General features: G+C 44.0%; 2 protein-coding genes across 2 annotated transcripts; one reads left to right on the forward strand and one right to left on the reverse strand.

Annotated features, from left to right (window-relative positions):
- Window positions 1-529: 529 nt before the first annotated feature.
- dnajb12b (DnaJ heat shock protein family (Hsp40) member B12b) lies at window positions 530-20,290 on the forward strand. The gene is made up of 9 exons (XM_041836059.2): window positions 530-710; window positions 1,228-1,399; window positions 1,761-1,906; window positions 2,163-2,336; window positions 2,481-2,548; window positions 5,728-5,837; window positions 15,756-15,928; window positions 17,712-17,866; window positions 19,461-20,290. Exons 1-8 carry the CDS (start codon window positions 578-580, stop codon window positions 17,831-17,833), a joined length of 1,098 nt encoding a protein of 365 aa, XP_041691993.1. The 5' UTR covers window positions 530-577; the 3' UTR covers window positions 17,834-17,866; window positions 19,461-20,290.
- Window positions 20,291-21,362: 1,072 nt separating this feature from the next.
- ddit4 (DNA-damage-inducible transcript 4) lies at window positions 21,363-23,601 on the reverse strand. Its single transcript, XM_041836061.2, has 3 exons — window positions 23,421-23,601; window positions 22,871-23,140; window positions 21,363-22,681 (listed from the first exon to the last, which is right to left on the reverse strand). The coding sequence occupies exons 2-3, from the start codon at window positions 23,073-23,075 to the stop codon at window positions 22,176-22,178; spliced, it is 711 nt and encodes a 236-aa protein (XP_041691995.1). The 5' UTR covers window positions 23,076-23,140; window positions 23,421-23,601; the 3' UTR covers window positions 21,363-22,175.
- Between the last annotated feature and the right edge of the window lie 508 nt (window positions 23,602-24,109).

A 24,109-nucleotide genomic window follows, 5' to 3' on the forward strand; every position in this document is an offset into this window, starting at 1 on the left:
GGTCATACATTTGGCAGGAGGTTAGGAAGTGCAGCTCAGTTTCCTCATTTTGTGGGCAGTGTACACATAGCCTGTCTTCTCTTGAGAGCCAGGTCTGCCTACGGCGGCCTTTCTCAATAGCAAGGCTATGCTCACTGAGTCTGTACATAGTCAAAACTTTCCTTAATTTTGGGTCAGTCACAGTGGTCAGGTATTCTGCCACTGTGTACTCTCTGTTTAGGGCCAAATAGCATTCTTGTTTGCTCTGTTTTTTTGTTAATTCTTTCCAATGTGACAAGTAATTATATTTTTGTTTTCTCATGATTTGGTTGAGTCTAATTGTGTTGCTGTCCTGGGGCTCTGTGGGCTCTGTTTGTGTTTGTGAACAGATCCCCAGGACCAGCTTGCTTAGTGGACTCTTCTCCAGGTTCATCTCTCTGTAGGTGATGGCTTTGTTATGGAAGGTTTGGCTCTATCTAGTGGGCAACACCAGCATGACCCCACCACTTCTTCCAGACTTTAAACGTGACGTCATTAGAAAGCGCCGTAAACGGCTATTAGCATTGTTTTTTTTATTTACCTCAAGCTGCGTTCCGCAATGGAAGTAAATAGAGACGAAGCAGAGCGTTGCATTGACATCGCAACTGCTGCATTAACAAACAATCAAGCAGAGAAGGCCGTCAGATTTCTAGAAAAGGCACAGAAACTTTTTCCGACGGATAAGGCGAGAGGTAAAAGACCGCCGCTTGAGAAGCGACATGAATGCCAGCTAGCATCCAGGCTATCTTATCTTGGGAAATTGAGGGCCCGCTATAGTTGCAAAAATACGTTACCCATCTCACTGCTAGCTAGCTAATTATCGTCGATTTTTCATATAAAACAGTTAATCTTCCTCAATTTTGCATTGTCACTGTTGTATTTGGAAGTAGTTGAAGTAGACACAGTCCATTGCATTCATTGGATGCTGCTAGGTAAATTAGCTAGCTAGTTAGATACCTAACGTTAGCTATGTAGTCTGTGCATTCAGTTGCACCCAATCTCATATTGCTAGCTAAATACAAACTGTGTAGCTACATAGCTAACGGTCTTTGACGCTATTACTCAGAATAACTCACTCCAGGTGCTTCTGACTGCACAAGAGGGAGATGTCATCAGAGATTTGCCCCGATGGGCCTGCTCAGTGGGGACGTTTCTGGGGGAAACTACTATACTCTGTTGCTCTAAATGTTACTCTATCTGTATTTCCAGCACTGCTGGACTTGATTGCAAAAAATGGTTTCACCCCTGGTCATGGCAACCAGTCACGAAGCAGTGATGGCACTGGACCAAGGCAGCGAAGACCTGGGGAGGAGGACCAAGGAGAGAAAGCCTCCCAGACAGCCAAATCCTACACCTCAGACCAGCTGGACGCTGTCAAGAAGTAGGATGCAGCGATTTTAGTATCACTGCAATTATTATCATATAAAATGTAATTGGAAGGAAAAGGATACTTAGTCAGTTGCACAACTGAGTACCTTCAATCAAAATGTGTCTTCAGCATTTAACACGGGGAGGCTGCCTTAATTGTTGTTGTTGATAAAAGCGTCTGCTAAATGGCATGTTATATTGAAACTGTTTCAAAGCTTATAAAACATTAACATCAAACATCTGTCTAACTCCCACTTTCCACAATTAATCTTCCCTGTCAGAACATTTGCCATGACTTGAAAATATCCTTATGTTCCTGAAACAATTTACTGTTTTCGATGGTTCTGTCTTATAGATGAAATCTTTATTTGCAGAATAAAACAGTGTAAAGACTACTATGAGATTCTTGGAGTGAAAAAAGATGCATCTGAAGATGATCTTAAAAAGTCATATAGAAAATTAGCGTTGAAATTCCATCCCGACAAAAACCATGCACCTGGTGCGACTGAGGCATTTAAAGGTAAACAGAAACCATACATATTTTCTTATGCCTATTTGAACGTGATAACGATTTCTTAAGAGTCAAGGGGCCGGTTTCCCAGACACAGATGTAGCCTAATCCTGGACTAAAAAGCGTGTTCAATGGAGAATCCCAATGGAGAATGCTTTCTGGTCCAGGATTAGGCTTAATCTGTCTCTGGGAAACCGCTCCAATTAATTGTATATCATTTAATGTCATTTGAAGATACAAAAAAAGGTGTTTGTTTTCCCCCCAGCTATTGGAAATGCTTATGCCTGCCTGAGTAATGCTGACAAGAGGAGACAGTATGACCAGTGTGGTGAGGAGAAGAGACATCCGTCAAGACAGGGCCAGACCAACGGAGACTTCCAGGCTGATATTTCACCAGAGGACCTCTTCAATATGTTCTTCGGAGGGGGTTTTCCAGCAAGTGAGTGACACACACACACACAGTCATTAGAAACCATTGCATCTACATCTCTTTTACTTCATCAATGTGTATCATTGTACTGCTAAATACTGACAACTCCACTGCTAATGCTCTATCTATTGGTTGTCTGTTTTGCTTCTCAAGGCAACGTTCATGTATACAGAAATGGGCGGAATCAGAGGCCAGCAGGACAGCAGGGACAACAGAGAGAGGTACGCCAGGGATGTTTCTTGATTGCACATTTTGCAGTTCAGGTCATTAAGTAGATCAATTTATCTACCATGATCTTCAGGGAGTCAGTCAAAACTAATTAATTATCCAATGTGCTGCATGGGCATTTTCTTAATTATTTTCTAATGTACTTTGGCCTGCTGTACAGCAGGGGGAGTCCTTGAGTCGTTTTTGCGCTTAAAACTGAGAATGGCTTACTTGGGAGGGACTGTATTGTTAACCAACATGACCAGAAGTATGTGGACACCTGCTCATCGAACATCTCATTCCAAAATCATGGACATTAATATGGAGTTGGTCCCCCTTTTGCTGCTAAAACAGCCTCTACTCTTCTGGGAAGGCTTTCCACTAGATGTTGGAACATTGCTGCGGGAAATGCTTCCATTCAGCCACAAGAGTATTAGTCAGGTTGGGCACTGATGTTGGGTGATTAGGCCTGGCTCGCAGTCGGCGTTCCAATTAATCCCAAAGGTGTTCGCTGGGGTTGAGGTCAGGGCTCTGCAGGCCAGTCAAGTTCTTCCACACCGATCTTGACAAACCATTTCTGTATGGATCTCGCTTTGTGCACAGGGGCATTGTCATGCTGAAACAGGAAAGGGCCTTCCCCAAACTGTTGCCACAAGTCGGAAGCACAGAATCGTCTAGAATGTCATTGTATGCTGTAGCGTTAGGATTTCCCTTCACTTGAACTAAGGGGCCTAGCCCGAACCATGAAAAACAGCCCCAGACCATTATTCCTCCTCCACCAAACTTTACAGTTGGCACTATGCATTGGGGCAGGTAGCGTTATCCTGGCATCTACCAAAACCAGATTAGTCCGTCGGACTGCCAGATGGTGAAGCGTGATTCATTACTCCAGAGAACGCATTTCCACCTCTCCAGAGTCCAATGGCGGCGAGTTTTACACCACTCCTGCTGACGCTTGGCATTGCCCATGGTGATCTTAGGCTTATGTGTTGCTGCTCGGCCATGGAAACCCATTTCATGAAGCTCCCGACGAACAGTTCTTGTGCTGACGTTTCTTCCAGAGGCAGTTTGGAACACGGTAGTGAGTGTTGCAACCGAGGACAGACGATTCATCACCCAGTGGTCCCGTTCTGTGAGCTTGTGTGGTCTACCACTTTGCGGCTGAGCCGTTGTTGCTCCTAGACATTTCCACTTCACAATAACAGCACTTACAGTTGACCGGGGCAGCTCTAGCAGGTTAGAAATTTGACGAACTGACTTGTTGGAAAGGTGGCATCCTATGATGGTGCCATGTTGAAAGTCACTGAGCTCTTCAGTAATGCCATGCTCGGTTTTATACACCTGTCAGCAACGGGTGTGGCTGAAATAGCCGAATCCACTAATTTGATGGGATGTCCACATGCTTTTGTATATATGTATATGTATATGTATATGTATGTATATATATATATATATATATATATATATATATATATATATATATATATATATATATACTGCTCAAAAAAATAAAGGGAACACTTAAACAACACAATGTAACTCCAAGTTAATCACACTTCTGTGAAATCAAACTGTCCACTTAGGAAGCAACACTGATTGACAATAAATGTCACATGCTGTTGTGCAAATGGAATAGACAACAGGTGGAAATTATAGGCAATTAGCAAGACACCCCCAATAAAGGAGTGGTTCTGCAGGTGGTGACCACAGACCACTTCTCAGTTCCTATGCTTCCTGGCTGATGTTTTGGTCACTTTTGAATGGTAGCATGAGACGGAGTCTACAACCCACACAAGTGGCTCAGGTAGTGCAGCACATCCAGGATGGCACATCAATGCGAGCTGTGGCAAGAAGGTTTGCTGTGTCTGTCAGCGTAGTGTCCAGAGCATGGAGGCGCTACCAGGAGACAGGCCAGTACATCAGGAGACGTGGAGGAGGCCGTAGGAGGGCAACAACGCAGCAGCAGGACTGCTACCTCCGCCTTTGTGCAAGGAGGAGCACTGCCAGAGCCCTGCAAAATGACCTCCAACAGGCCACAAATGTGCATGTGTCTGCTCAAACGGTCAGAAACAGACTCCATGAGGGTGGTATGAGTGCCCGACGTCCACAGGTGGGGGTTGTGCTTACAGCCCAACACCGTGCAGGACGTTTGGCATTTGCCAGAGAACACCAAGATTGGCAAATTCGCCACTGGCGCCCTGTGTTCTTCACAGATGAAAGCAGGTTCACACTGAGCACGTGACAGACGTGACAGAGTCTGGAGACGCCGTGGGAAACATTCTGCTGCCTGCAACATCCTCCAGCATGACCGGTTTGGCGGTGGGTCAGTCATGGTGTGGGGTGGCATTTCTTTGGGGGGCCGCACAGCCCTCCATGTGCTCGCCAGAGGTAGCCTGACTGCCATTAGGTACCGAGATGAGATCCTCAGACCCCTTGTGAGACCATATGCTGGTGCGGTTGGCCCTGGGTTCCTCCTAATGCAAGACAATGCTAGACCTCATGTGGCTGGAGTGTGTCAGCAGTTCCTGCAAGAGGAAGGCATTGATGCTATGGACTGGCCCGCCCGTTCCCCAGACCTGAATCCAATTGGGCACATCTGGGACATCATGTCTCGCTCCATCCACCAACGCCACGTTGCACCACAGACTGTCCAGGAGTTGGCGGATGCTTTAGTCCAGGTCTGGGAGGAGATCCCTTAGGAGACAATCCGCCACCTCATCAGGAGCATGCCCAGGCGTTGTAGGGAGGTCATACAGGCACGTGGAGGCCACACACACTACTGAGCCTCATTTTGACTTGTTTTAAGGACATTACATCAAAGTTGGATCAGCCTGTAGTGTGGTTTTCCACTTTAATTTTGAGGGTGACTCCAAATCCAGACCTCCATGGGTTGATACATTTGATTTCCATTGATAATTTTTGTGTGATTTTGTTGTCAGCACATTCAACTATGTAAAGAAAAAAGTATTTAATAAGATTATTTCATTCATTCAGATCTAGGATGTGTTATAGTGTTCCCTTTATTTTTTTGAGCAGTGTGTGTATATATATATATATATATATATATATATATATATCTATATATATATATATATATCAGTGTTATCAGTTAACTCACACAAACCTGTATAGTCTACCCTATCAGTTTGTTATTGTTGTGTCTAACAAACCTGTGTGTTTTTGTGATTTGCAGGGAGGCTTTGCGCTCTTCGTCCAGCTGCTGCCCATCGTCATCCTGGTGGTTGTGTCAGCTCTCAGTCAGATGATGGTCTCCACTGCCCCATACAGCCTCAGCTTCAGGCCGTGAGTCTGACCCCTGACCCCCCACACCTGGATCATAACCTCGTGGAGAAGCCAGGTCCTATGCTTCTGCTCACCTGATTCTGGGAATGTTCCAACCAGGATTTCTGGAAAAATCTGGAATTTCTTGATATTTGGAAAAGTTACTGGAATTTTGCAACCCTAGTTGTGCTGTCTTAAACTCATATAGTCATATATTTGACTATGATATATTATGAAGCACCTTCCCCCCAAATAATGCAATCATTTTATGGTTCTTCTTTCCTTGTATTACAAAATGCTGAACTGCCTTTGATGGGACGGATTATTCCCCAATTGCACACTTATCCTGCTATGACAAAGTATTTCACAATTTGGTAATCCTCTAGTAATGATTATTTCTGGAAATTGTTTGGAAATGTGGTTTTCAGCAGTTTCTTTGTGTTGCTAGCTGCATTAGTTTGACTGAGGTGGAGAGATGGTCATCTACTGTGTCCCAAATGGCTCCCTATTCCCTATATAGTGCACTATTCCCTATTGGCCCTGGTCAAAAGTAGTACACTAAATAGGGAATAGGGTGCCATTTGGGACGCATCCTGGTAGTCTTTAGGGAGGTCACAGGTCATAGATTGACTTTAGGGGAAAGTAGTCATAAGGGGTCTTTGGTCCATGGTTAAGACCTGATGAGGGTCGGTCCATGGTTAAGACCTGATGAGGGTCGGTCCATGGTTAAGACCTGATGAGGGTCGGTCCATGGTTAAGACATGATGAGGGTCGGTCCATGGTTAAGACCTGATGAGGGTCGGTCCATGGTTAAGACCTGATGAGGGTCGGTCCATGGTTAAGACCTGATGAGGGTCGGTCCATGGTTAAGACCTGATGAGGGTCGGTCCATGGTTAAGACCTGATGAGGGTCGGTCCATGGTTAAGACCTGATGAGGGTCGGTCCATGGTTAAGACCTGATGTGGGTCGGTCCATGGTTAAGACCTGATGAGGGTCGGTCCATGGTTAAGACCTGATGAGGGTCGGTCCATGCTTAAGACCAGATGAGGGTCAGTCCATGGTTAAGACATGATGAGGGTTGGTCCATGGTTAAGACATGATGAGGGTTGGTCCATGGTTAAGATCTGATGAGGGTTGGTTCATGGTTAAGACATGATGAGGGTCGGTCCATGGTTAAGACATGATGAGGGTTGGTTCATGGTTAAGACATGATGAGGGTCGGTCCATGGTTAAGACATGATGAGGGTTGGTTCATGGTTAAGACCTGATGATGGTTGGTTCATGGTTAAGATCTGATGAGGGTTGGTTCATGGTTAAGACATGATGAGGGTCGGTCCATGGTTAAGACATGATGAGGGTTGGTTCATGGTTAAGACATGATGAGGGTCGGTCCATGGTTAAGACATGATGAGGGTTGGTCCATGGTTAAGACATGATGATGGTTGGTCCATGGTTAAGACATGATGAGGGTTGGTTCATGGTTAAGACATGATGATGGTTGGTCCATGGTTAGGACATGATGATGGTTGGTTCATGGTTAAGACCTGATGATGGTTGGTTCATGGTTAAGATCTGATGAGGGTTGGTTCATGGTTAAGACATGATGAGGGTCGGTCCATGGTTAAGACATGATGAGGGTTGGTTCATGGTTAAGACATGATGAGGGTCGGTCCATGGTTAAGACATGATGAGGGTTGGTTCATGGTTAAGACATGATGATGGTTGGTCCATGGTTAGGACATGATGATGGTTGGTTCATGGTTAAGACCTGATGATGGTCGGTCCATGGTTAAGACATGATGAGGGTTGGTTCATGGTTAAGACATGATGAGGGTCGGTCCATGGTTAAGACATGATGAGGGTTGGTTCATGGTTAAGACCTGATGATGGTTGGTTCATGGTTAAGATCTGATGAGGGTTGGTTCATGGTTAAGACATGATGAGGGTCGGTCCATGGTTAAGACATGATGAGGGTTGGTTCATGGTTAAGACATGATGAGGGTCGGTCCATGGTTAAGACATGATGAGGGTTGGTCCATGGTTAAGACATGATGATGGTTGGTCCATGGTTAAGACATGATGAGGGTTGGTTCATGGTTAAGACATGATGATGGTTGGTCCATGGTTAGGACATGATGATGGTTGGTTCATGGTTAAGACCTGATGATGGTTGGTTCATGGTTAAGATCTGATGAGGGTTGGTTCATGGTTAAGACATGATGAGGGTCGGTCCATGGTTAAGACATGATGAGGGTTGGTTCATGGTTAAGACATGATGAGGGTCGGTCCATGGTTAAGACATGATGAGGGTTGGTTCATGGTTAAGACATGATGATGGTTGGTCCATGGTTAGGACATGATGATGGTTGGTTCATGGTTAAGACCTGATGATGGTTGGTCCATGGTTAGGACATGATGATGGTTGGTTCATGGTTAAGACCTGATGAGGGTTGGTCCATGGTTAAGACATGATGATGGTTGGTAGGCTTGGGCGGTATACCAGGGTATTTGAAAAAGCTACAGGATGGTTTTTCAATACCGTCAACTATTTATTTGTAATTTTTCAATAAATGTGAATATTTGTAGCTACCTATTAAGTTAATACCTGCAGTCAACTTGTGCAATGCATTGGGGGATAAAGCAGATTGCGTTCTTCATTTCACCTGTCACATTATTTTACATTATGAAGCTTACCATAGTTCCCCAGAACAGTTGAGCCAGTCACATGTTTGTTTGTAAATAGCACAATGAGAGAAAGTGGGAGCTGGTGAGTCCATAGCGTTCTATACTATCGGCAAGTCTCTGTTGTGCAGCACATGAGGTGATGAAGTTACACTTGTGCGCAATTCACTACTAAATGTTTGTCATCAGATATCTTATAATGGCTTTCTGCCAGAAGTCAGAGAGCTCTGGATGAGTTCTGGACAGTGGCCATTTTGTCCCTGTGCTTCCTACTAGCGTTTCTTTCCTCCTCTGTTCTTCTCCCCTCTGCTCCGTGTACACATGTTGTTCTTCCTTCAGAAAAGCATGCATCACAACTTTGTTCATTTGCACAATTTCTCTCGTTCACTTTCGCTTGTAAATGGTCCCACTCTCCGAAAATGACATTCGGTAGCTACTATCTATGCTTGTATAACTTTATGAGCTGGATTTGTCTGTCTTTGCTTGTTAGCATTTAGCTAACAGTGTCTATGTGATTTCGCTATTAGTTTGTGCTAATTTATGCTAATTAAGGCCCAATGGGCTTTTCTTGCATATTTAGCGTCCCCTTGTGTGCTATGCCGGTAATACGTAAACCCCCAGATGAGAAAAGGATTGTATGACAATATGAAAATCTGGATACAGCCCAAGCCTAATGGTTGGGACATTAGGTCCATGTTAAGATATGATGATGGTTGGGACATTAGGTCCATGGTTAAGATATGATGATGGTTGGGACATTAGGTCCATGGATAAGACACGATGATGGTTGGGACATTAGGTCCATGGTTAAGACATGATGATGGTTGGGACATTAGGTCCATGTTAAGATATGATGATGGTTGGGACATTAGGTCCATGGTTAAGACATGATGATGGTTGGGACATTAGGTCCATGGTTAAGACATGATGATGGCTGGGACATTAGGTCCATGGTTAAGACATGATGATGGTTGGGACATTAGGTCCATGTTAAGATATGATGATGGTTGGGACATTAGGTCCATGTTAAGATATGATGATGGTTGGGACATTAGGTCCATGGTAAGATATGATGATGGTTGGGACATTAGGTCCATGGTTAAGACATGATGATGGTTGGGACATTAGGTCCATGTTAAGACATGATGATGGTTGGGACATTAGGTCCATGTTAAGACATGATGATGGTTGGGACATTAGGTCCATGTTAAGATATGATGATGGTTGGAACATTAGGTCCATGTTAAGACATGATGATGGTTGGGACATTTGGTCCATGGTTAAGACATGATGATGGTTGGGACATTTGGTCCATGGTTAAGACATGATGATGGTTGGTCCATGGTTAAGACGTGATGGTTGGTCCATGGTTAAGACATGGTTGTGACATTTGGTCCATGGTTAAGACGTGATGATGGTTGTGACATTTGGTTTGCCAATCCAGTATTGGCTGATGGGTTCGACCTAGAACAGATAGTAAATAATGCCTTGGCCCAGGGCCGGATTAAGAAATCATAGGCCCCAGGGCTTTGTTTTTTCATAGCCCCCCCCCATAATATTAGCCAACCATAGAAATATAATCTATAGATGGTAGTTCCCATTCAAGTCAGGACTAGCAGCCATTGCCAGTGTACCCATGAGTTTAAAAGTCAAATTCTCAGGGCTATAGGTTCCAAAGCCCTTCTATGGATTATATGTCTATGGCCACAAGGCAACGAGCTGTAGCCTATAGTTGATACGCATGCTGCCCAAACTGCAGCCTATAGTTGATACGCATGCTGCCCAAACTGCAGCCTATAGTTGATACGCATGCTGCCCAAACTGCAGCCTATAGTTGATACGCATGCTGCCCAAACTGCAGCCTATAGTTGATACGCATGCTGCCCAAACTGCAGCCTATAGTTGATACGCATGCTGCCCAAACTGCAGCCTATAGTTGATACGCATGCTGCCCAAACTGCAGCCTATAGTTGATACGCATGCCGCCCAAACTGCAGCCTATAGTTGATACGCATGCTGCCCAAACTGCAGCCTATAGTTGATACGCATGCTGCCCAAACTGCAGCCTATAGTTGATACGCATGCTGCCCAAACTGCAGCCTATAGTTGATACGCATGCTGCCCAAACTGCAGCCTATAGTTGATACGCATGCTGCCCAAACTGCAGCCTATAGTTGATACGCATGCTGCCCAAACTGCAGCCTATAGTTGATACGCATGCTGCCCAAACTGCAGCCTACAGTTGATACGCATGCTGCCCAAACTGCAGCCTATAGTTGATACGCATGCCGCCCAAACTGCAGCCTATAGTTGATACGCATGCTGCCCAAACTGCAGCCTATAGTTGATACGCATGCTGCCCAAACTGCAGCCTATAGTTGATACGCATGCCGCCCAAACTGCAGCCTATAGTTGATACGCATGCCGCCCAAACTGCAGCCTATAGTTGATACGCATGCTGCCCAAACTGCAGCCTATAGTTGATACGCATGCTGCCCAAACTGCAGCCTATATTTGATACGCATGCTGCCCAAACTGCAGCCTTCCAGACTGTTCTACATGAAGCACTGTAAACCCCTGTATTACTCTGGCCCTCTCTACACCTACCATCCTAATCTTGTTCTACTGCTAAAGAGCAGGCTATCAGTTTTCAAGTCACCATAGCCAGGAATAGCAACATTTTCTTATTTCATTTTAACCTTCTACAATATCATATGTGGCTTGATGTGTGTTTTGCTTTCTTGATAATACCGTCTTGTTATACAGTGAGGGGAAAAAAGTATTTGATCCCCTGTTGATTTTGTACGTTTGCCCACTGACAAAGACATGATCAGTCTATAATTTTAATGTTAGGTTTATTTGAACAGTGAGAGACAGAATGACAACAAAAAAATCCAGAAAAATGGTTGTCAAAAATGTTGTAAATTGATTTGCATTTTAATGAGGGAAATAAGTATTTGACCCCTCTGCAAAACATGACTTAGTACTTGGTGGCAAAACCCTTGTTGGCAATCACAGAGGTCAGACGTTTCTTGTAGTTGGCCACCAGGTTTGCACACATCTCAGGAGGGATTTTGTTCCACTCCTCTTTGCAGATCTTCTCCAAGTCATTAAAGGTTTCGAGGCTGACGTTTGGCAACTCTAACCTTCAGCTCCCTCCACAGATTTTCTATGGGATTAAGGTCTGGAGACTGGCTAGGCCACTCCAGGACCTTAATGTGCTTCTTCTTGAGCCACTCCTTTGTTGCCTTGGCCGTGTGTTTTGGGTCATTGTCATGCTGGAAAACCCATCCACGACCCATTTTCAATGCCCTGGCTGAGGGAAGGAGGTTCTCACCCAAGATTTGACAGTACATGGCCCCGTCCATCGTCCCTTTTGATGCGGAGAAGTTGTCCTGTCCCCTTAGCAGAAAAACACCCCCAAAGCATAATGTTTCCACCTCCTTGTTTGACGGTGGGGATGGTGTTCTTGGGGTCATAGGCAGCATTCCTCCTCCTCCAAACACGGCGAGTTGAGTTAATGCCAAAGAGCTCCATTTTGGTCTCATCTGACCACAACACTTTCATTCAGATGTTCAATGGCAAACTTCAGACGGGCCTGTATATGTGCTTTCTTGAGCAGTGGGACCTTGCAGGCGCTGCAGGATTTCAGTCCTTCACGGCGTACTGTGTTACCAATTGTTTTCTTGGTGACTATGGTCCCAGCTGCCTTGAAATCATTGACAAGATCCTCCCGTGTAGTTCTGGGCTGATTCCTCACCGTTCTCATGATCCTTGCAACTCCACAAGGTGAGATCTTGCAGGGAGCCCCAGGCCGAGGGAGATTGACAGTTATTTTGTGTTTCTTCCATTTGCGAATAATCGCACCAACTGTTGTCACCTTCTCACCAAGCTACTTGGTAATGGTATTGTAGCCCATTCCAGCCTTGTGTAGGTCTACAATCTTGTCCCTGACATCCTTGGAGAGCTCTTTGGTCTTGGCCATGGTGGAGAGTTTGGAATCTGATTGATTGATTGCTTCTGTGGACAGGTGTCTTTTATACAGGTAACAAGCTGAGATTAGGAGCACTCCCTTTAAGAGTGTGCTCCTAATCTCAGCTCGTTACCTGTATAAAAGACACCTGGGAGCCAGAAATCTTTCTGATTGAGAGGGGGTCAAATACTTATTTCCCTCATTGAAATGCAAATCAATTTATAACATTTTTGACATGCGTTTTTCTGGATTTTGTTGTTGTTATTCTGTCTCTCACTGTTCAAATAAACCTACCATTAAAATTATAGACTGATCATGTCTTTGTCAGTGGGCAAACGTAGAAAATCAGCAGGGGATCAAATACTTTTTTCCCTCACTGTAACTCAAAATCGTATCTTTCTTGATAATACCGTCTTGTTATAACTCAAAATATATATTTTACTGAGCGTGTTACTGCTCCCTCAGAAAACCTTTCTCTATCCCTCTAGTCACTGTGTTGGTTACTAGATGTCTGGCCTCTGATCTCTGAATCCTCATAGAGACACCGCAGGTGGTCGGCTGGCAGGCAGGCAGGAACACAGAGCCCTCTACTTCTGTCTGTCTGTTATCAACACCATTACCCTACTCCTCTGTCTGTCTGATATCACCACCATTACCCTACTCCTCTGTCTGTCTGTTATCTACACCATTACCCTACTCCTCTGTCTGTCTGATATCACCACCATTACCCTACTCCTCTGTCTGTCTGTTATCACCACCATTACCCTACTCCTCTGTCTGTCTGTTATCACCACCATTACCCTACTCCTCTGTCTGTCTGATATCACCACCATTACCCTACTCCTCTGTCTGTCTGTTATCACCACCATTACCCTACTCCTCTGTCTGTCTGTCTTATCACCACCATTACCCTACTCCCCTGTCTGTCTGTTATCACCACCATTACCCTACTCCTCTCTGTTATCACCACCATTACCCTACTCCTCTCTGTTATCACCACCATTACCCTACTCCTCTGTCTGTCTGTTATCACCACCATTACCCTACTCCTCTGTCTGTCTGTCTGTTATCACACCATTACCCTACTCCTCTGAGTGTTATCACACCATTACACTACTCCTCTGTCTGTCTGTCTGTTATCACACCATTACCCTACTCCTCTGAGTGTTATCACACCATTACCCTACTCCTCTGTCTGTCTGATATCACCACCATTACCCTACTCCTCTGTCTGTCTGTTATCACCACCATTACCCTACTCCTCTGTCTGTCTGTTATCACCACCATTACCCTACTCCTCTGTCTGTCTGATATCACCACCATTACCCTACTCCTCTGTCTGTCTGTTATCTACACCATTACCCTACTCCTCTGTCTGTCTGATATCACCACCATTACCCTACTCCTCTGTCTGTCTGTTATCACCACCATTACCCTACTCCTCTGTCTGTCTGTTATCACCACCATTACCCTACTCCTCTGTCTGTCTGATATCACCACCATTACCCTACTCCTCTGTCTGTTATCACCACCATTACCCTACTCCTCTGTCTGTCTGTCTGTTATCACCACCATTACCCTACTCCTCTGTCTGTCTGATATCACCACCATTACCCTACTCCTCTGTCTGTCTGTTATCACCACCATTACCCTACTCCTCTGTCTGTCTGTCTTATCACCACCATTACCCTACTCCTCTGTCTGTCTGTTATCATCACCATTACCCTACTCCCCTGTCTGTCTGTTATCACCACCATTACCCTACTCCTCTCTGTTATCACCACCATTACCCTACTCCTCTGTCTGTCTGTTATCACCACCATTACCCTACTCCTCTGTCTGTCTGTCTGTTATCACACCATTACCCTACTCCTCTGAGTGTTATCACCACCATTACCCTACTCCTCTGTCTGTCTGTCTGTTATCACACCATTACCCTACTCATCTGAGTGTTATCACACCATTACCCTACTCCTCTGAGTGTTATCACACCATTACCCTACTCCTCTGAGTGTTATCACACCATTACACTACTCCTCTGTCTGTCTGTCTGTTATCACACCATTACCCTACTCCTCTGAGTGTTATCACACCATTACCCTACTCCTCTGAGTGTTATCACACCATTACCCTACTCCTCTGAGTGTTATCACACCATTACACTACTCCTCTGTCTGTCTGTCTGTCTGTTATCACACCATTACCCTACTCCTCTGAGTGTTATCACACCATTACCCTACTCCTCTGAGTGTTATCACACCATTACCCTACTCCTCTGAGTGTTATCACCACTATTACCCTACTCCTCTGAGTGTTATCACACCATTACCCTACTCCTCTGAGTGTTATCACCACCATTACCCTACTCCTCTGTCTGTCTGTCTGTTATCACACCATTACCCTACTCCTCTGTCTGTCTGTCTGTCTGATCACCACCATTACCCTACTCCTCTGTCTGTCTGTCTGTTATCACACCATTACCCTACTCCTCTGAGTGTTATCACACCATTACCCTACTCCTCTGAGTGTTATCACCACCATTACCCTACTCCTCTGAGTGTTATCACCACCATTACCCTACTCCTCTGAGTGTTATCACCACCATTACCCTACTCCTCTGTATGTCTGTTATCACACCATTACCCTACTCCTCTGTCTGTCTGTTATCACCACCATTACCCTACTCCTCTGAGTGTTATCACACCATTACCCTACTCATCTGAGTGTTATCACACCATTACCCTACTCCTCTGAGTGTTATCACACCATTACACTACTCCTCTGTCTGTCTGTCTGTTATCACACCATTACCCTACTCCTCTGAGTGTTATCACACCATTACCCTACTCCTCTGAGTGTTATCACACCATTACACTACTCCTCTGTCTGTCTGTGTCTGTTATCACACCATTACCCTACTCCTCTGAGTGTTATCACACCATTACCCTACTCCTCTGAGTGTTATCACACCATTACCCTACTCCTCTGAGTGTTATCACCACCATTACCCTACTCCTCTGTCTGTTATCACACCATTACCCTACTCCTCTGAGTGTTATCACCACCATTACCCTACTCCTCTGAGTGTTATCACCACTGTTACGGTAGTGTGGGAGACTATACTGATTGTTCCAGAGAGTAGTCCACTGTCATGTCCCACGATAAAGGGATTGGTGTTGGTGGGTTTGATCATGTGAAGCTGCTTCACTCACTGTTCTCTCTCCTTCCTGTTCTCTCTCCTTTCTTTTCTCTCTCTTTCTCTCTCTCCATCCATCAAATTCAGGTCGGTTGGTCACACACACAAGAGGTACACAGAGACCTTGAGGGTGCCGTACTATGTGGGAGACCACTTCTCCAGGGAGTACAACGGACTGAATCTGAAGACTGTGGAGAGGAGTGTGGAGGATGATTACATCTCCAACCTCAGAAACAACTGCTGGAAGGAGAAACAACAGAGTATGTTCAATTAATAATATGAGAATAACATGGTCATTTAGCAGACACTCCCATCCAAAAAACGCTTACAGAACTGTCAGCATTGACAGTGACACCTATTCAGTATGTGGCCCATGTGGGAATCGAACCCACAACCCTGATGTTGCCGGCATCATACTCTTCTAACTCCAGCTGCTGGAAGCAGAAGTAGGTTCACTTTCAAAGAAGCTCTTCTTCGTTGGCCTTTGTCTGTCTTTGGATGATGAAGTTGTTCTATTGATTCATCAATATTCTCCACATTAGTCAATTCCAAGTGGCTGGCTACTTTAAAATGGATGTATACTGGAGGAGTGTTTTAATGATTTAGTTTGGAGGCTTCAGGTTTGCTGATCCTACCTAAACCGGTTGTGTTCTGTTTGTCTGGCTGTTTCAAACAGACCGACTGTTTGCTATTACGTAAGATTGATAACACAGTACCAGAAAGTGATATCCTCTGCAAAGAAATAGCACTACTTCACATGCAGAGGAGGCTGTTAAGTGGAGGACGGCTCATAATAATGTCTGGAATGGAATGTAAGGGCCCTATAAAATTTGGTTGTTTTTTTTTGCATGATTCAGTTTTTTATCAAATTCAATTTTCTCCATTTTGTTTTTCCAGGATTCCATTTCCCCCCAGTTTTTTTTAGGGTTTCGCTCTCAAAATCACACTTTTTAAAATAGATAAAAACAACTAAATGTTCTAAGTCCACTACATCACTTAAACCACACCAGGAGACCACTTTTGAGGTTCTGGGAAAACTGATAAATTAGGAGTTTTTGGGGGTAGTTACCATTTAATTCCAGTGTACACCTAGCAAGAGGCTGTTTCGAGGTGTTTTTGTAGCACATGTGATGGTAGAGTTTACCAAACAATTACCCACAATAATCACTGTATCGTTCTGCCAGGTTAGCATAGCCTACTATGTAGTTAACATTTCATTGAGAAGGTTTTTGGGAAAGCCTTTCCATATCCAGAAGATTTTTCATTAGCATCAATGCTAACGGCTACATAAAGTGGTAGATGCCCGCACCACACATGCACAGACAGGGAATTCTTGTTGCCTCTTCAGAAAGTAGCAGGAAATACGAATTACTGATGCATTTTGTTCAGGTCTCATGATAAACTTCATTTTCAATGAATTTGGTTGATTTCCCTACTAATAAGTTCAATGCATTTTTTTGAATATTGTTGAATTCCATTTTAATGCCAGGATTCCGTGATTCCGTCCTCATTCTCCACATTGCGGATTGTCTAGGGCCCTAGGAATGGTACCATTCCATTTATTCTGTTCCAGACATTACTATGAGCCCGTCCTCCTATTTAAAGTGCCAGCCACCACCGTTTCACATGGCAGGTGAAGGCACATAGCAGTTTTACATTACAACACATTATCATTCACATGATTGGTTGTCTGGGCAAAATGCAAAGGCTAGGATAGACTATTTTTGGCCTTTCTCTTGTACTTCCTGTTTATCTTATTTAGCTTGTATTGTAATGTTCAGCCATGCCCAAGTAGGCCCAGTCTGTCTGCTCTACGGGGAAAAGCCATTCTGTTTGCCTTAGGCTACGTCACAATTCTGCTCCCTTCTCCCAAAGTGTACACTACTTGCACACTTTCTTGCATGGATTTAACAACAGTGGAAACTCACTCCAGCCAATGCTTACGACAATCACATGCTGTTAAATCCACGACAGGGAGTGCACACTTCTGGAAAAGAATGGAGTGTTGGGACTGAGCCATTGTACTTTGTTGTTGTGTTCCAGAGGAGGGCCTGCTGTATCGAGCTCGGTATTTTGGAGACAATGAGTTGTACCAGAGGGCTCAGAAGATGGGGACACCGAGCTGCTCCAGGCTGTCTGACATCTCTGTTTCCTTAGGAGGTTAAATCAAGGAAGGCTGCTGATCGCCACACTGATAGGTAAGAGCTCAACACTAAAACTGCTGCAACCCAAATGGCACCCTATTCCCTATATAGTGCACTACTTTTGACCAGGGCCTGCAGTGCACTATGTAGGGAATAGGGTGCCATTTGGGACTCAGTCAGGCACAGTCTCTGTCTCCATATAGGGCTCCATTGTTGTAGTGTACCTATTGGTTTATGGAAGTTATGAAGTCCTGCTGAACTACAGTGCATTCGGAAAGTATTCAGACCCTTTGACGTTTTCCACATGTTACGTTACAGCCTTATTCTAAAATGGATTAAATTTAATGTTTTTCCTCATCAATCTTCACACAATACCCCATAATGACAAAGCGAAAACAGGTTTTTAGAAATGTTTGCTATGAGACTCGAAATTGAGCTCAGAATGCATCCTGTTTCCATTTAACATCCTTGAGATGTTTCTACAACTTGATTGGAGTCCACCTGTGGTAAATTAAATTGATTGGACATGATTTGGAAAGGCACATACCTGTCTATATAAGGTCCCACAGTTGACAGTGCAGGTCAGCGCAAAACCCAAGCCATGAGGTCGAAGGAATCTGGGGAAGGGTACCAAAAGATTCCTGCAGCATTTGAAGGTCCCCAAGGACACAGTGGCCTCCATCATTCTGAAATGGAAGAAGTTTGGAACCACCAAGACTCTTCCTATAGGTGGCCGCCCGGCCAAACTGAGCAATCGGGGGGAGAAGGGCCTTGGTCAGGGAGGTGACCAAGAACCTGACGGTCACTCTGACAGAGCTCCAGAGTTCACCTTCCAACAGGACAATGACCCTAAGCACAAAGCCAAGACAACACAGGAGTGGCTTCGGGACAAGTCTCTGAATGTCCTTCAGTGGCCCAGCCAGAGCCCGGACTTGAACCCGATCTAACATCTCTGGAGAGACCTGAAAATAGCTGTGCAGCGACGCTCCCCATACAACCTGACAGAGCTTGAGAGGATCTGCAGAGAAGAATGGGGAGAAACTCCCCAAATACAGGTGTGCCAAGCTTGTAGCGTCATACCCAAGAAGAATCAAGGCTGTAATCGCTGCCAAAGGTGCTTCAACAAAGTACTGAGTAAAGGGTCTGAATACTTATGTAAATGTGATATTTCCATTTTTTATTTTAATAAATTGGCAAACATTTCTAAAAACCTGTTTTTGCTTTGTCATTATGGGGTATTGTGTGTAGATTGATGAGGGGGAAAAACACAATTTTAGAATAAGGCTGTAATGTAACAAAATGTGGAAAAGTCCCACTGAACTCTTAGAAAAAACAGAGTGCACATGTTGCCACACGATGTCTCTTTGTAAAAATCTGAGCTGGCCTTTTTTTTACTATTATCAAATGTTATTGGTCACACACACATATTGAGCAGATGTTATTGCGGGTGTAGTGAAACGCTTGTGTTCCTAGCTCCAACAGTGCAGTAGTATCTAACAATTCACAACAATACACACAAATCGAAAAGTAAAAGAATGGAATTAAGAAATATATAAATATTAGGACGAGCAATGCTTTTAACTTCATTATAATGATTCAATCTTTAATCTGTGGATTGAAACTGAATTGTTTTTGCTCTCTCTTTCAGATAATTATCCAAATCCGCAAAAACTATTTTATCGGCTGTAAATATGTACGCTTTTCAACATTCGGGACTGTGACTTCACTGCTCACCAAAAATCAGACAGACTCTCTCCTTGAGTTGGAGACCTCTATGGCGAAGAAGAGGAGGAGAATGACCTAAACTCTTGTTGAGGAAGAATGAATGCCCTCTTTGTTGATCATGGTGATGTCATGAAGTGACTGCTCTGTTTATAAGCTGACTGTTAGGGATACCTGCTTTTACCCTGATACGTCCCAAATGGCACCCTATTTCCTATATAGTGCACTATTTTTACCAGGATCCATATGGCTCTGGTCAAAAGTAGTGCACCATATAGGGAATAGGGTGCCATTTGGGACGAACGTCAAGGCAGATTATGTAAGGGCGGTTTTAAAATCAGGAAATACTCCGATCAGAAGTGGTTTATTATAGATGTCCTCCTTTAGCAATTGATACTACTGAGATATTCATTTTATTTCAATATGGTCAAAACATTGAAGAACGGTGAAGACCAATTGAAGCTGATGGCAGTTAGTTTCCTGATTTTACTTTATATGTAGATTATGATTTTTACTATGCAGGGATTATATTTATATATTCTCCCATCAGAGCCAGTAAGGTAAACATACACCTATCAAGGCATGTACTGAGCAATTTTGATTTTGCAGACCTATGTATTTAAAATGAGTGAACCAGTGACTGAGAAAGTAATTTATTTATTGTTGAAATTCTAAAATATAAAATGTTTTTATTCAAGATTTCTTCTTCATTAGAACACAACGTCTATCTAATAAAGTAGGTCTTGCTCACGATGACACGTTGTCCATATTATGTTTTTACTCAAACAGGGAAAATAAACATTCTACGTGCCCCATCTGTCCTCCTTTCTCCCTGTGTGTGTGTGTGTGTGTGTGAGGGAGGAGGGAGGAGGAGAGAGTTGGACAAGGGCCCAGACAAGTCGGTGCATTACTCATCAAAAAATTGGCTTGCACAACAGTGACTAGCTGCAGCAAAGACACGAAGATGTGCACGTTTTCGATGAGATGTGCTGTTGTGCACGTTTTCAGGAACTGCGTCATTCCACAAGACTTTAGTAGCTACGTGACAAAATTACAATATGTATTTAAAACCACAAGCAAATCAGTGGTGGGGAACTAGACGTACTGCTGTAATAATAATAATAATGAACATCTACCCTGGGGCTGGTTGGCAGTTTTAGTTGGCACTATCTCACTGATACGCTACGGTCTTCTTTATATACTTGTCTCAGAACTTCACTGCCCCGTTCGGAACAAAGCTAATAGAACAGATGTCTTCCAAGGAAATCTGTCAAGGGTGTACTCATATCCAGAGGCCATTGCTTGGGATACTGCAATATATTTATCAGTTTATGGAAACACCTGTAGTTTACTTGCTGTATCGCTAGAGGGCGCTGACTCATGAAAACCCAGTCAGAAAAACAAGTGGTGGAGCTCAGACAAAGGCCCTGCAATGAATGGAAAAAAACTGTGCCTGTGTCGCAAAGAACCCTAGTATCTATAGCTTTGTTGCTTCATGTCCCTTCAGAACTAATCGTGTTACAATTAATCTAATGATTATAAGCCTTTCCCATTCTGGCTGCTTTTACACAATACACTGGCAGCCCAATTTGGATCTTTTTGCACAATTATTGGCAAAGATCTGATCTAATTGGTCAAAAGTCAAGCCCAATCAGTGGGGGGGGATCTGAATTTTGCTGCCTGTGTGAAACGCAGCCAGCAGTGTGCAACAACATATAGTGACTGACTCAATGAGGTACAGTGGAGTTTCATTCAGCGCTAGGTATCACAATACACTACACCCACTCATAAGACATTCTGAAAGGTTTGGTCAAAGCAACAACGACAATGAGTTTTGTAAAAAATAATTTATTATCTGAAGTTCCTTAAATGAAAAGTATCAAGACAGTGTGGATATTTGAATATCAAATAAAATGATGCACAGATGAGTATGCAGGAGGACAAACCGGTCTAAACTGGAAATAAAGAATCAAGTAAACTGACCTGTGGTTCACAGAATGGACGCTACAGACGGAGAAGCAAGTGCTGGTAAGTAACGTTGGTCTCTGACCAAACATGTCAATCTGGTCCCCTTACCATGGTGTACAACGAATTGCCATGAAGAAAAAATATATATATATATATAACCACAATAGTTTCAAAATGGCCCCATACATTACCATACAGCTAGCTGCCATAGTCTGGTTTCAATAGAAACAGGTAAACATTTTTAGCAATAAAATGGAAAACCAAACCACCCATCTTTTATAAAATGGATATTAGTGGTTTACAATTTGCAAAAGTGCCAGAAACTTCATTTTCAGTGTTTGAGTTAGCTCCATTCTCTTAAGCACAATAAACCAGTCCCGTACCATTTACTGTGGGCTCCCCGCTCCATTCTCTTAAGCACAATTGGTGTTCGCTTATAAACTAGTCCCGTACCATTTACTGTGGCTCCCCTACACTGGGACACCAATCCGCAAATAATGTAAATGTACATAGCAATGTAATCTTAACAGTTAAGAAAATGTCCTAGAAAATCATACATTTGACTAGAATCCCAAATGTTGATTACTAGGGCTCTGATGAGCGTTGTAGGTAGGACACTTGGTACAACAAGGTTTATTGGAAAAATATCTAAAGAAAGTCTCTTTGGTTTCTTTCAGCACTCTTCGATGAGCAACTCTTCAGAGCTGTACAGTTTCTTCTTGATCACTCTGAAGCCTGTGCTCAGTCTAATCGCCTGTCTCTTTACGGGACTGGATGGAGACTTTGTGGAGAAAAGCCCTTGGATTTTGGGCCACAGTCCTCCAGAATCGAGCCTCAGCACCAGTGTGAGCTGGAAGGTAGGGACGAGGTATGGGTCCACAGCGATCTGTTCCATACTCTGGCACACCTCCCCCTGTTCCACACAGAGGTCTATGAGAGCCCCCCTCAGGCCGCAGGGCTCGCTGGCTGCCAGGTGGAGAAGCTCTTGGCCTATGTGCTCTAGAAGCTTCTCAGGGATGAGTAGTTTGGAACATCTCAGGGCACCATCTTTGGCTTCCCTTAAACTACAGGCAATTAGGTCCACAAGTTCTTTCAGAAGGGTCTCCTCCATTGAGAGGAGATCATCGTATAACACGTTGCCGAAGTCGTCAGATGAGGAGATAGAGGGAAAGTCAAACCCTGGAAGATAGAGGACGGTTTTAGTCATACAGAACATCAGATAGATCGACCTTGTCAACAGTTGTCAAACTAGCAATAGTAGCATGGTCCCAGATCTGTATGTTTCTGTGTTGCCAACTCCCATCATCAACAAGACAGCACAAACAGATCCGGGGACCAGGCTAGGTCGAGCTATTGTTAAATATTTACCGGAGTCTGAGAGGTCAGTCCTGCTGCCATTGTCTGAGTCGGAGTCTATGCTGTGACGGCTGGTGTTGCCGGCTCCACTGAAGTCGGTTAACTTCTGCACCAGTTTCCCCCATGACGACCGTCTGGCGGTGGCGTCCATCGGAGAAGGGGGTGAGCTGGAGCAGTCTATGTCAGGGACCATCATGGTTGTAGGAAGTGCAGGCATGATTTCCAGTGGTCAAGTGTTCAACTTCTTGTAACTTTCAAGTCTCAGGGATCATAGATCAGGTTCTGTTGAGAAACAACGGCAAAGATAAGAACACTGAATTTGAAATGAAGAGAATAGCTAGCTAGCTACAGTAACTAGCTAGACCTTACATCTCAGACAACCTTAACAATACAGCTAGCTATTCAGTGACTGACATAACTAGTTATCTATTCTAGAAAACGTTGATCGAGTCGAGAAAAGTCAGTTGGCTAGCTAGCTAGCGTTATCGTTTCATTCCCTGTTTAAAGTTGACGCTCGAGACAATACATTGACATGATAGCCAGTGACAGTAATGATACTTACAAAGATATGTTGCTAACGTGGAAATGTTCTTTCAGTTGTAATCCAGTTAAAGTCAGTGAATTTATTTTTTGCTGAGATTGGAGGACAAAGGCTTCCCAGTCAATCCGAGCCGACTGTATTTCTACGTGTAGCTTCTCGTTACTCAGCTGCTCAGCTCTGCAGATATTCTGCAACAACAAAGCCGTTTAAATAGCCCTTCTGCAGACTGGAGGAGAGCACGCCCATTTCTCACTTTTCAGCCAATCAGAGGCAGGGGCACGTCATCGACGTTCTATCTTGCCTGGTAACACGCGGCTGTACAGATGGGGTAGAAGGAAGGAATTAAAGAGGGCGGCTGGGACCCCCAAATGTCATTTTCGCTCGGAAAAACACCAGCCACGGTCTTTGTTGCACGTAGTACTAGCCCGGACATAGCCCGAACATCTTAAAACTCCATACACTTGTTCAATTTCCCAAAATAATTGGATGCAATATATTGACAAAGAAAAAAGTGTAACATTACGTCATGGATTTGGAACAATGTATCTGATCCAAGCTAAGCGCATTACATTGTAGCAGCTGAGTAGGCATAGTCCACTGCTTACTACACTAGACATAGTTCTAGACACAACATGCATTTTACCTGATACCCTAAAAAAAAGAACTTACAACAGCAGTGTAATCAATTTGGTGGCGCATGGTTATGATTT

Source organism: Coregonus clupeaformis, chromosome 31 (assembly GCF_020615455.1).
Source record: "Coregonus clupeaformis isolate EN_2021a chromosome 31, ASM2061545v1, whole genome shotgun sequence".
Taxonomy (NCBI): domain Eukaryota; kingdom Metazoa; phylum Chordata; class Actinopteri; order Salmoniformes; family Salmonidae; genus Coregonus; species Coregonus clupeaformis.